Source organism: Mauremys reevesii, linkage group 8 (assembly GCF_016161935.1).
Source record: "Mauremys reevesii isolate NIE-2019 linkage group 8, ASM1616193v1, whole genome shotgun sequence".
NCBI classification, from domain to species: domain Eukaryota; kingdom Metazoa; phylum Chordata; order Testudines; family Geoemydidae; genus Mauremys; species Mauremys reevesii.
Window position 1 is genome coordinate 65044877 of NC_052630.1, and position 13618 is coordinate 65058494.

The 13618-nt window shown below is 40.8% G+C and overlaps 1 protein-coding gene across 1 annotated transcript in view; it reads left to right on the forward strand.

The window, feature by feature from the left end:
- CRB1 (crumbs cell polarity complex component 1) overlaps positions 1-9145 on the forward strand; it is a 120862-nt gene extending 111717 nt beyond the window's left edge. Inside the window, exon 13 of the mRNA XM_039483413.1 lies at positions 8512-9145. Coding sequence (XP_039339347.1) covers positions 8512-8727 — 216 coding nt within the window. The 3' untranslated portion in view covers positions 8728-9145. The remainder of the gene's footprint in view (positions 1-8511) is intronic.
- The last annotated feature ends 4473 nt before the right edge of the window (positions 9146-13618 follow it).

Consider the following 13618-nt stretch of genomic DNA (forward strand, 5'->3'; position numbering starts at 1 on the left):
GTGAGCAAAATCCCATGAGTCGTAACTATGCAGATCAGATGGCAGGATTGAGGCCAACATTTGTAATTCCCATGTTTTAGCTGATGACATCTGCCTCACTGTTAATATGAGACTCTTATAGGGTTCAGTCCTCAACTCCCCTTGAAATCAGGAGGTGAATCCTGGCCTCACTGCAGTAAAAATGAGCTTTGCCATTGACTTCAATAGGGCCAGAATTTCTTCCAGTGAGAATGAATGTTCTCAGTACCTCCCAAGGCTCATTCTTCACCTTGCTAGGCTAGACTACAATAGACAGCTAAATCCAGAGATTTCAATCATCTGCATGTGCGCTCGCTTTCTAATGGGAGGTCACAGATGAGATGTTTCTTGCTTGAAAAATCAGACTATTTGACTGTAAATTAGAAAAATACAATCCAGGTTAGCGATTGATCACAATAGCTACAACCAGCTGTCCCCCAACATTTACTTCGAAATTGCCAGCACAAATGGCTGTTAGACAACTAAGTTTTGACAGTTCCAAGAAAGGAATTTACTCAGCTCATGCAGTGCATTTAAGCCATTCAGCCTATGTTCTATACTTCAGTGGAGAGTTGACAGTGATGATTATGATTAGTCACTTCTGAGACTCTTTTAGAAAAAGGTTCAGAGAATAACATTCAGCGAGACGACATTGCAGGTATTAATAAACCATAAAATAGATAAAATAAAATTAAGGTTTAAATGATAGGTTGAAGGAATTAGACTAATGGTCGTTACATGGGTGAGTTAAAGAAAGAGCTTGTCACCTCCAAAAGTCTGGGCAAAATAGAGCTCAAGTAGACATGAATCTGTTAAATTCAACTGAGTCCATAGTGTCTATTTTTTTTAGATAGAGAAACCAACATACAGGTCTGCACAGCTCCCAGACGCTGCTGGTTGATGTTTAATATTGGAACAGCAGCTGTTTATTCTAGGTGATTCTAGCCAGAGCAATCAGTGTTCATCTGTGAATGTAAAGAACTCACAGCATTTTAAACAGAAAAAGGAAAATTCATTTAGCCCTGCATGTGTTGCTAATTTAATGCCATTTTAAGGTATTGGGACAAAGTCAAGATATTAATTTATTGCTACTTTACTGTTGTTATAAATAAAGTGGGGCCACATATGCCCCAAGCCAGAGGTTATCAGTGTATCACATTAGAGTAGGTTTGTGTACAAGTGGCTGGATTTCTTACTGAACTACTGAGGTTCCTGTTGGAAATGAACCTTCAAATAATTTTCTGATAAGAAGGTTGCAAATCCTTAGTGAAATAAGGTCAGTGTATCTATGAATTTTTAATCAATTTTATGGCTTTTCTTTGACTGATCAAATTATCATTATATGCCCTCACCCCCTTTAAAGTAATTCTGACATAGATTAGAACTACTCAAGCCAATAGTTGCTCATTACTTAAGCAAATGTTTTTGGTTTCTAAGCAGTAAACATGAAGACATGGACCAGATTTGCTTCAGTAGGAATTAAGCAATAAGCTGACCAATAGTGTCAGGACTCACCATTACTCACCCAGGAAAACAGGACACCTCTGGGCTAACTGTTCAGGGAAGTGTAATTGTTCCTTAGATGTAGGAGATCTGGGCTGATTAGACTTCACAGTTCAGTACTTTTTAGGGAAGTATTATAAGTATTGTTTGTTATCTGTTACTAGGGTGACCTGACAGCAAATGTGAAAAATCGGGATGGGGGTGGGGGGTAATAGGAGCCTATATAAGAAAAAGACCCAAAAATCAGGACTGTCCCTATAAAATCGGGACATCTGGTCCCCCTGTCTGTTACTCAGATCAAGGAATGCTGGTGGTGCACATCGGCAGCTGCACACTTCTAAGCAAGTGATGCAAATGGCAGTGGAGGGAATGTTCCAGAGGCTCTACAATTTCCCATATTTTAAAGCTGTCAGTGATGTTTCTGTATTGCTAAACTGCCCGATTATGGCTGTTCCTATGTGGGTGCTGGAATAAAAGGGGACCACTTCCTGTGCTAGAGGCAGCCAGAATCCAGCCATTTGTGCTTTCTGAGTGCAAGCTGCCACTCGTGCTTCTGGACACATCACATGCCCCAACAAAGACATTTATTCTCAGGCCATGTCACTACTTGCCCTATGCAACAGCAAACACCAAGATGGCAGCACCAGGGGAGCACATGTGGCTCGTTTTGCACAGATACAGTAAGAGCCATTTTGGCCTGCATCTCCCCCCCCGCCCCATACCTGGAGACACAGGGCCTAGTTCTCTGATCACTCATATTTGCATAAATCAGGATTAATTCCAGTGAAGCCACTAGAGCCACAGTAGTATAAAATAATGTGAGATGAGAATGAGGCCCATAATGCCTCCTGGCACATCTCCTCAGGCACTACCCCCTACACCCCCCACCCCCCAACCCCACCCATTCTACACTATTAATTTTCAGAAGGGAGAAATTCCTTTGCTACAAATTTTCTTCAAAGAGTGAGAAGCGATTTCAAAAGAATGATGTGTGTTATGTGGCTTTGGCTTTGCAGTTGGGCCCTGCTTCCAGCAGTCTGCCCACACACTACACAATGGGAGCTGGGAACTAAGTATGTACGTCTAGAGTGCACTAACAAAATCGCCTGCCTGGTAATCTTAGTAGGCCTTTAAAAGTAAAAGGACTTGATTCTCACCTTTCACCCTAGAGGAGGATGCATGCCAGAGCTGTCCTGTGGACAGTGCATACATAAGCCTTTGGAATCTGGGGAATGTAAGTGATTATTGGTTACTGCGTATAAGGTTGTTTAGCTTTGCTTGCACAATCAGGGGAGCTAAGGTCACTTAAGTTTCAACTATTCTCTCTTGCTGCTGTGTATGTGATTTCCACAGTCTAAGTGCAAACTGCCATAGAAGGTTTGTGTGCATGTGACCCCGCAGCACTCACTCAGCTGCAGTTTAAATGACTTACTTTAGCTTTAGCATGCTCTAGATGAAACCAGTATTTTTCCTTCACTTCACAATCCTACAAATCCTCAGAATGGCATCCAGGAAAACAGGACACCTCTGGGCTAACTGCTCAGGGAAGTGTAACTGTTTCTTAGATGTAGGAGATCTGGGCTGATTAGACTTCACAGTTCTGTAGTTTTTAGGGAAGTATTGTAAATATTATTGGTTATTGTTTTCCCAATACTGAATGGAACTGACATAATTCTGCAAACACAGCATCAGTTAGTGTCCTATTTCATCCACAGTCTGGAATCTACAATAGCCATTCACAAACCCAATTAAAGAATTACCAATGGATTCTAGTAATTTATGTTAAAAATCTCTAGCCCAACTTAGTGAGTGATGTAACATAAACATCGAAGTTTCTTTTTGCTTAAGTCCAGTAGCTAATTAAGAGCAATTTTCAGCAAGAACTAATTGAGTAACATTGACTTTTATTATTTTCTTGCATAAAAAGGTATAAAAATACCATCTTGCACAAGTTTTTCTTTGACTCACAAAGCAATGAGCCCTGAGTAAAGGTCTGTTGATGATTGTTATCTGCAGTAGGATGAAGTGCAAAATTTAGCAACAGGTGTAATGAACCAATAATAAAGGCTAGGATTCAGAGGAGCCCTAAGGGAATTAGGCACCCAGCTCCCATAGGCCCCTTGGAAAACCTCGGCCAAACATAGCTTTTGTTTGTTTGGTTTTTGGCAAGACTGAGATGAACATGAAGATAAGGCTGTGACTCCCAAATGCTGGATACTGACCTGCTGGATACTTATAGGCAGGCCCTGATCCTGAAAGCCACTCCATGTTGATGGACCCCTATGACTGTATGGTGCCCCTGTGAAGTCATGGTGTTTCATGCAAGTACAAAGGCTGCCGACATGGAATAGTTTGCAGGATCCAGGCTTTATAGTATAGGCAAAGAATTTAAGAAATTACATCACCCATTCAGGCACTATGCTGTGCCCATCACCATGGTGCTGGAGTACCTCAGAGCCATTCCTCCATCTATAGTGGTCACCATTAAGCAACAAGCATTTGCCAATAATTATTCACATTGGGAGTGGACATCACAGTTCATGCCTATAAATTGGTCACCATTACAATCTTTATGATATTACCTAACATTAGTCATTTAGTATTTCATCTGTTCCCTACATACAGTTAATTATTTGTAAACAGCATTGTACTTGGATTAGAAAACAACTGTGTGGTTGTTAGCAAATATAGAATTTTGAAAGGCAGCCACTGAGTATAACATTATCTTTTAGGTCATTCTGATAACCAGCTGTCTTGAAGAATAATGTTACTATGTAACATGCTCCTATTTAGGAAGTTTCCAGGTGTTCTGTAGCACTTTGTTTGTGCTGAGACATAATAAAATATACCACACATCCTTCCTTGCTTCTCAGGATATTTTTTCTCTCTGCTCTTAGTGCTCTAGGGAAAACTGCTTGTGTTGGATCCCATTACAGCCCTGTGACAAACCGATTAAGCATATTGTATACTGAAAGCAAGTGGCCATGACCTAATGCTCAGATCAAAGATGGAGCTCTTAACACAGCTAGCATGGGAAAGTTGGCATAGTATAATAGCAAAATGTGATGCTAAATTGAAAAGTGATGTACCGCTGTGATGATCTGTGCAGAGACATTACCCATATATTACTCAGTGCCTCAGTACTGCAGGAGTCTTAGAATAGTGGATGACCTTACATGTATCACAGGCCAGTGAACACCTTATTCCTGTTGGTAAGCAGTTACTCACATGAGGAATCGCATTAGAGTCCATGGGTCTAGTTACGTGGGCAACTGCTCACTAATGCAAGTGAGGGGTTCACAGTCTGGCTCCCTACAAAGTGCAAGGCAATAGCCAGGGAAAATAACAGGATGAGTTTAGACAGAGGTATGACTTTAATTCTTCATTTCCTGCTTTTAAATCCAGCCCCTACCATTATTCAAACATGTTTTTATTGTGAGTTTGTTAATTGAAACCACCCCCACTTAAAAATCAGGACAGTTATGTTCCTAAAGATGCTGCTCAGGGCTTCATCTTTCCTGGGACCATGGAAGATTTTTTTTTCATGTTTCCAAGTGTTGTCATCAATACCAAATATTGTGACAAGCCAATCCTGATGCCCACAGTCGAGATTTCAGATTCTTTTTTCAGACAATACAATTTCTTTTATGTTTTCCAAATTAAATTAACTGTTCAGCAATCAATTAGTGAAGAAACAGTTGATCCTGATGGGACCAGACTACAGAACCTTCTGGCAACTCTACATCAGTTCACTGCTGATGCTAATTGGGCTACCCGCACTGTAAACCTGAGCTTTGCTATGAGAGCTGACAGATCAGGAGGATAGTCCATGACCCACAGTTTTTAATAGCTCAATAGGGCCTAGCCGAGTGGATTGAGGAAGGATGAATGTTTTTAATATTGGAAAATCAGCAGTGAACACTGAACAGAGAAGTAAAGTTGGTCAATATGTCCCTTTATGATAGAAAATGGTTCTGTAGATCTTACTCAAAGCTGTAGCCACTTGACAGATTGGATCAGATTGTGATGTTTTGACAGGTTTCAATTCTAGGAACATCTGCAGCTCCACTGGCTTCCTCCAGTGTAGGTCACTGTCCAGTCAAGAATGCTCCTAAATCAAACACAAGAGGCATACAGAAGAGGCTGTGTTCCTCTCCATAACAGCATTTCTATAGTCATTTCTATTGCACTAGACTAGAATATCCAGGCACAGAATGGTTATGCAAAAGGATAAGAATTCAGTGATAAATTAAGCAGAATGACTACTGCGAAACAACAGAAATGTATTTCTATACTAATCACTATATAGTACGAATGCAGCTTGGATAATTCTGACATTTATTCCTATTGTATTTGTGTTTTTTCATCCTATAAATTACCATACAATTTTTTTTGTGTGTAAACCTCATCTCCAAAAAAATACATTGATAGGACATGAACTTAGAATCTACTACTGATTCAAGTCTCTCTATAGGTGTAGTTATAATAGGATTTACACTATTGCTGATTGGGAAAACATCAGATAGATTCACAGAGTTTAAGATGAGAGGGGACCATTAGGTTCTGTAGTCTGACTTCTTGTCTATCGCGAGCTATTAAATGTAAGCTCGTAACCACTGTATTGAGCACAATAACTTGTACAGATGGTCCCATTCAAACCCAGGAACACAGAGTTAACCGTGAGTGAGGGGAAAGGATAAACTTGTGGCACTGCCTGGGATGCAGGAGACAGGGCAATTAACTTAATCCACCTGTGCCTTATTTCCTCAATCTGTAACATGGAGGTGATACCTCCTAGGGTGTCATAAGGATAAAAATCCATTCATGATTGTGTGATGCTCTGGTACTACAAGGGCCATATAAGCACATAGAGACACACATAGAAAGAAGTGAATCTCCAACAGAAATAGAAAACAATATTTAAAAAATGCCAGCTGAAGAGCTTATGAAATGACATTCCCAATATGACACAATAATATAGTAAACTGACATGTTGTGTTGCCTCATCTCAGGTATTCGGGTACTGTGTGATCTGTCACCCGGAGTAGGTTATTTCTATACAGGAAAATTAATTATTTTTTAAATCATAGAGGAGTCATATTTAACAATCAAGGGCAGAGGAGAGAGTAATTGCAGCTGGTCATAAAGCCCTCGAGGAGAGACCTTGAGCCAAACTTGCTTTCATTATTGTAGCTGGATTTTTTTAAATCCAGAAAGAAAAGATTCTTTTAATTTTTTCCTGTGGCACTGTCATTGTATTGCAGAAGAATCTGAACAGTGGGGTTCAAGATGTGTATATTTGGCATTTATAGAGAATTAATGCCCAACTTAGAGTATCCCTGTTCTGAATGCAGTATTATCCTCAGCACTAGGACTATCCCTGTATACTCCATGGGAATGACTATTAAGCAGATCACTCAGTGTGGGTAATAGTATTCTGTAACAAGCTGTACCTAACTCTCTGGGAAATGGGATTTGAGTTCTGACCTGCTGTTTTCTGTTTCTAAACATTTTGGATTTGAAAGTTCTGCCGCAAGCACATGTGCATCTACAACAGTTCAATTGTCACTTGTAATACAAATCAAAAGATGATGGCAAAATCTGCCTGGAAGACCAATTCCTTGCAGGGTCATTCTGTCCATAGGGACCATTTTTCCATGGCACCCACATCATTTCAATGGCTTCCATGACTGCAGAAAGACTCTTTTAAACAAATGTTTTCATCTGCCAAAAATCCAACACTAAAAAGTGTTTCTGGCAGATTTGTTTGCCTGTATATGGTGCATGTGGATGTTATTACCTTTCCCATTGCTGTATGAAAACAGGGTATAAAGGAATACAATCTATATATCCATCCTGCACTGTATTGCTTCCTGAAAAGGAATTATGGAAACATGGGCATAGCTCCATAATTAAAGACGCAACCTCTATAGATAGTAGTCGATGTGGGGGGATACTACAAAATGTTTTCTGTGAATATTTATTGATCTGAATTTCCCATCAAAGGCATTTCAGTTATGTTCATGTGTGTCCTTTGTGTGTTCTCAGTTTGAAACCTTCCTACACCACCAGACATTGTTTAGGGTCCAAACAAGGATCCACCAACCCTATTGTGTCTATTGTGCTGTTTGCTAGAATAGCTACTGTGTTGTGTTTCTACCACTTTTTTAGGATAAGGTTGTTGGCCTATCAAGCACTCAACCCTCATCCAGGATCAGTGGGCTGCTTTTCTCTGGTCTCTGCCCTTAGATCTGTCTGGCTTAGGTGGGCCTACCAAAATTCCCATCAGCAGAGGTCGCAGGGTCAGTGGAATACCCAAGTCTTTCCACTACCTGAAGATGCAGTCCCCAGGGAGGGTTTGTGTGTTTGCCTTATGGAAATATTCCAGGAAACAACTGTACTGGCAGGAATGTTCAAAGGAATGGTGTATTTTACAAAAGTATTTATGGAAAGCAAAATCTGAAATTGTAAATGCAAGTCTTCGCACCAGAAACCTGATTCATCCAGTGAGGGAAACAGAAATGCCATGTGCTTATGTATCCAATGAAAACTGTTAAAATTTAAAATATCATAGAATTGCAATGAACTGCTTGTGAACAATCTATGGACAAAGAATTGTTAGTAAAAACAATTCAGCAAACAATTTCTGAATACTAACTCCATTTGTGAAAAATACAATCTGCTCACAAATAATTTGCAAACAGAAAGAAAGTTGTAAAATAAACTAGTCATTATACACAATTCACTTAGCTCTGGGTAGGTGCTTAAAAGATACCATGCTGCAATAGATTTACTTTCCATAGGACCTAAAGCACCAAACTTTGGAAGGCTAATCTACTTTTCTACTAGCAAATATGTTCTTTAAAATATTAGATCTTACATTATATTTGAAATTATTATTCCAGAATGTTTTCCTACCATGGTAGCTCCAGTATGTGTGCCTCTATGTTCTTAACATCAATTATATTGCAATTATTTCAATCCTTTCAGTTGACAGCTGACTTGATCTCGAACATATTCACCGCCATTGGCTCAGTAACGTTGGCCTTGTTATTGATCCTCTTCTTGGCAGTTGTGATTTCCGTCATAGCTGCTAACAAACGAGCAACTCAAGGGACCTACAGCCCCAGCCGGCAGGAGAAAGAGGGATCCCGTGTGGAGATGTGGAACATGGTGCAGCCACCACCGATGGAAAGACTGATATAGCAGAAAACACTCCTCTGTGCTACACACTGGCAGGCATCTGGCTAAAAGGAAATAGAGTAAATATGATGGAAATGGTGGTTAATTTTGTTTTTCATACCAAGGAATATGTGATGACTTTAGAGGCTGTTGAAAATATTTGGCATTTAATCCAATAACCTTAAGGGTCTTTAGTATTTGAGTGAACTGATGCCAGCTTCTTGGACTTCTTGAACTTGGACCAGCTTCTCAAAGGACAATTTTGTTTGCACTGGAATTTTCAGCCTTGGTAATCAGCGGTGCGCCTTACAGAGTGTAATGACTTCTGGGAAACATGTAAGTGCCTGTCTCTCAGATACAGTTTGAACCACAGCTTCTGTTTTGCTTTTCCCTTTGACAGTCTAGTGATCATTGTTGCAGAAGACAACACAGAGAAATAAAATAAGCCTGTACAATAAATACATCATAATTATGTCATGAGAGGTATTAGCATTAGAACTGTGTCTCGGCATATCTACTTTCATTCTTTAATCAGGGATTAAAAGGAAGGTCTGGGGAAGCTCCCCATGAAGCAAAATAAACCTTTTGAAAGTTATTGGCTTGCTTCCCTTCAATGCGCTCATTTCACCTGCTGTTTCACCACCCTTTTCTAATGCCAGTAGCCTTCTGTGACAAACATGTGCCCTTCTCTAAGCATCAAAAACGACACTCTAAACTGTTAAGGTGACACAGGTTATTTAACCAGACCTCTTTAAAGGCATGGAATCTAAACATCATTTCAACCCTGCATTCCCCACCACTGTCTTGTTCTTACTACATCACTACACTAATGTGCACTACTAGCCCTCATGCAACCCAGGTCATAAATAGACATTAAGTACAAAACAGACAAGCTTGCTCAAAAATGTGCTGCCTAAGATTCCTGGAAAATATCAGGAAAGGAGAAGGATTGTCTTGTACCTAAAGTGCCAGACTGGGAATCATGAGATATGGGTTCCCAGCTTTGCAGCAGATTTCACATGTGACCTCGGGCAAGTCATTCACCTTTCTGTGCCTCGGTTTCCCTCTATTGGGGGATGACGATATTTGCCTATCTCATTTCCCTAATATATGTCAAACTGTGGCAAGAGCTAGAGAAATGTAAAATATAATTGATGGAGCAAAGGAAAGTTTGGAAAGTCTCCTAACAATATAGACACAAAGGGGTAATTTTTCAACAGGACTTAAGGCTCAACCACCCCATTGGTGGGGGTAACTAGCACCTGCCAAAATGCATCCACATTGTTTTGTGCTTACAAGTTACATGTAGGTGCAGATGTTATCAGCACACATCTGGCTAGCTGGTTTGCATATAGAGTCAGGTAGTTAAAGTGTAACTAAGCTTTAAGCTCCCACAAATGCTCACTGAATGGAGGCGAGGCCACTGAAAATTCCCCCCCCCCCCAAAAATTACTTCTCCTGGAGTTCCAAGTGCATAGCATTTTTCATAGCCCCTCAGTCCTATCCCAGATTTGGACATGTACATGACTCAAATGGTTATGCCAGTACTAGAACTGAGATCAGCTGGATCTACTAACTAAGCCTTTTTAAATGGCCAAACCCCAGTCCTCAATGGGCTACTGAGGACCAAATCTGACCAAAGTTTATATTCTTTATGGACTATCAGCCGATTACAGAGAACAATCAAGAGGGGAAAAAAACAAGCTTCTGTCCAGCATTAAAACACCTAGTGAAACAGGAAACCAACAGAAACCAACACAGAAGCTCCTTAGTTACAACTCCTGCAGCTCCACTGAAGTGAAATACCTTGAACTCAGTGGAATTGCACAGACTATAAAGCTAGGGTAGAATCTGGTGCACCGTATATTTTGAATGAGTAGATGTCAGTTATCTTTTAAGTGGCTCCTGACTTCAATGAACCCAAATGACAGCTACTAACAGAAAGAAAGAAAAACCCAAAATATTATAGTAGATACAGCGGAGCTTTAGCTGAGCCATTAGCAGAGTTTAATTTGTTTGTTATTACATTCAGATGACTGACACTGAGGCCCTCAGCACTGGCTTACAACTTAGCTTAGCTTAGCCATTATAGTATGAGACTAGTCCTGATGACTCAGACTAATAAGGAACACAAGGAGGTTTGGTATGTATAGAGATACACAAAATTTTTCAGATTAAATTTATTTCACCAAAAAAATGAAGATTTGGATTAACCAACACATGCAACACACCCACTGAGCCCAAACACAATCCCATCCACCATTTTGGCATCATCACCGCCCCAAGCTGCTCCCCACATCTCTCTAGTGGAAAGAGGTGGGACCCAGCACCTATTAAAGAGCACATACCACTATCCAGTAGTGTAGGATAGGAAGAGATAGTGAGGACTGCATCCCAGTGAAACTCCAGGGAGATTTAAACTAGGCAGCATATAATTATCCCATCTGGCCAGAACACAAGGTTTAGTAGAACTATACATTACTACAGTATGTGCCTTTTGCAGTTTTTTTAATGTAAAATTAACTCAATTCTCTCTGCGTATATAATTTTATAGCATGGATGGTACATAATGTTATTATTTTCTATGTGCAGCCTTAAAATACAGAAATGGCAAACAAATAGGGACTGTGGCAAATCATGCACAAAAACTGCTCATGTTTTTGTTTTGTTCTGTGGGACTATGCGATCAGACATTTAAAAATAAAATTAACCCCAGGCCAGAACCATATTTGCTGCTCAAAAATCAAGAATTGTGCCGTTTGGAAGCAAGTGATCCATAAACATTTACCATATACGGAATTCATATGAAAGTGCTTTGTAGCTGGGATCTGGGGCTGTCTGCATTAGTCTCCTGCTGCCTTCATGGCCTTGGTAATATGTTCATGTTGACAGGATGCATTGTGTGGGTTAAAGGGAAAATATTTAAGACCAGGTGATCAGATGTGTAAATCAGCAAAGTTCCATCGGAGTCCATGAAATTATGCTGATTTACATAAGTTGAGAATCGAGCTCTCCGTCTCCTAATTGAAAAACTTGGGTTTTTCCTGTGTTGTTTGTGACTGTTTCTTACTCCTGTTGTTACTCACACTAAGTGTGGAATTGGAGAGTAGGTCAAATAGAGACAACTGGGGCCAACTCTTCTTGATCCTGTGCAGGTGCTTAAGGGCAAGAGTTCCCCTCTCACTTCTGTCCCAGAGGAAGAGGTAAGCACTTTCACGGCCCCAGGAGACATTCCAAGCCTTCATCTGGTCCCTACTGGTCTCTGCTGATTGCTCCTGGAGGGCCAGGAGCCTCAGGAGGCAGCAGAGCTATTGTTTCAAACCAAGTAGCCAGCTGGAACTACTAGGAACCCAATGAACATTTTCAGCTCATTTTGAGGCTCGCGGTAGCATTAGCTTCCCAAGGGAGAGGCTGGGCTATGCTTCTCTCTCTGGGAAGTGCAAGCAGCACTCTTAAAAATGGGTTGCAGAGGCTGTGATCCCCAGTACACTCTGGGATGGTGCAGAGTTCAGGTACACACCAGTCCTGCCTCACAGCCTTAACTCTGCCCTCCTTGAGTGATGCCCCAACCCACGCACCAGATGGATGCTATGGAACAATAGGAGAAACTGTCAGACCATGTCCTCACTAAGGCAAATTTGAATATCAGCTGGCTGTGCCTGACCTATCCTCAACCCCTGCATCTACTTTGCATAAACCACCCAAGGGTTGCCAGATGTCACCACCCCTTGTTCCTTGTTCTAAGGATTCCCTCTGGAATATCATCTCTAACCTGCAGTGCAGTGTCCTATATGCTATCAGATTGTTACAAATTCCCACAGCATAACAGGTTACTTTGCTGCTCTAGACACACAACCAACATAACTCAGTGCAGAAATGAGCCATCTGCAATCCCTTAGAGTGTAGATGCACCTTTCCTCGTATCGCAATGTGAGCTGTGCAGCCTGCTGTAGGTCATCCCTGCACCAGTCGGACAGCTGTCCCTAGCGCGTGAAGGGCAGTTGGAGTATGCAGGCAAATGATAGAATACAGTTCTGTGGGACAACACACCATATCAAGTGGCACATTTAGTCATCCTCCTGTCTGCTTAGTATATGGCAGCCCTGGCTAACACATACTTAAGTATATCCCCCATGGCTCTGGCCAGCTCCATGGAGCGAAGTTAGATTTTCAGGGCCGAGCTGGAGTGTACCTTAACTCTGTATTTCCTGGTTTTCAAAGTTTCAAGTATTGGTGCAATCAACACTCTGGAAGGGTCCAAGCCACTGCTGGTCAATCTGAATTCTGTGTTGGACAGTGAATACTCTCAGTGTTTAGAGTCAGTACCTATTTAATCCTGGATGTCAGGACAAGTTGCAAGATAAATTAAATCACCATCACTTAAAACCAAACTATGCCATCATATTAGTAACTGAATGCGAAGGGATTCGGATCTCCTCAAAGTAACACAAATGATGAGGATTCACTGCAGTGGACTTTAAATAAAAAGAAAACACTGCCTTGCCTTAATGTAACACTGTGAAAGATGAATGATAAGAACATAAAGAAACATTTTACTATGTTGTCAAGAAACCGCAAAAGAGTAATTCTCAAGGATTCTTTTCCCCCTCAATAAAATATTATTTTACCTGAGAAATTGCTGCGTTATGTGACTTATGTTAACAGGCTACTCTGCCATTCAAGAAACTCCACTTTAGTTTTCTAGCTGTGGCAGGCCATTCTCAGCAGAGTGTACTTAGATCTCAAAGTCACGCCCCTTTGAGATCTGGCAGAATCCAGGTCAAATAACCTTTTAGGATGCAAAATCCATCTGGCCTATTGTTCAATAGCTGAGCTAGTATTTATTGTCAGTATCAGAGTGTGAGTGCATGCGTGAGTGTGAGAGACACCGGTTTAATACCAGTTAGCAGTCAAT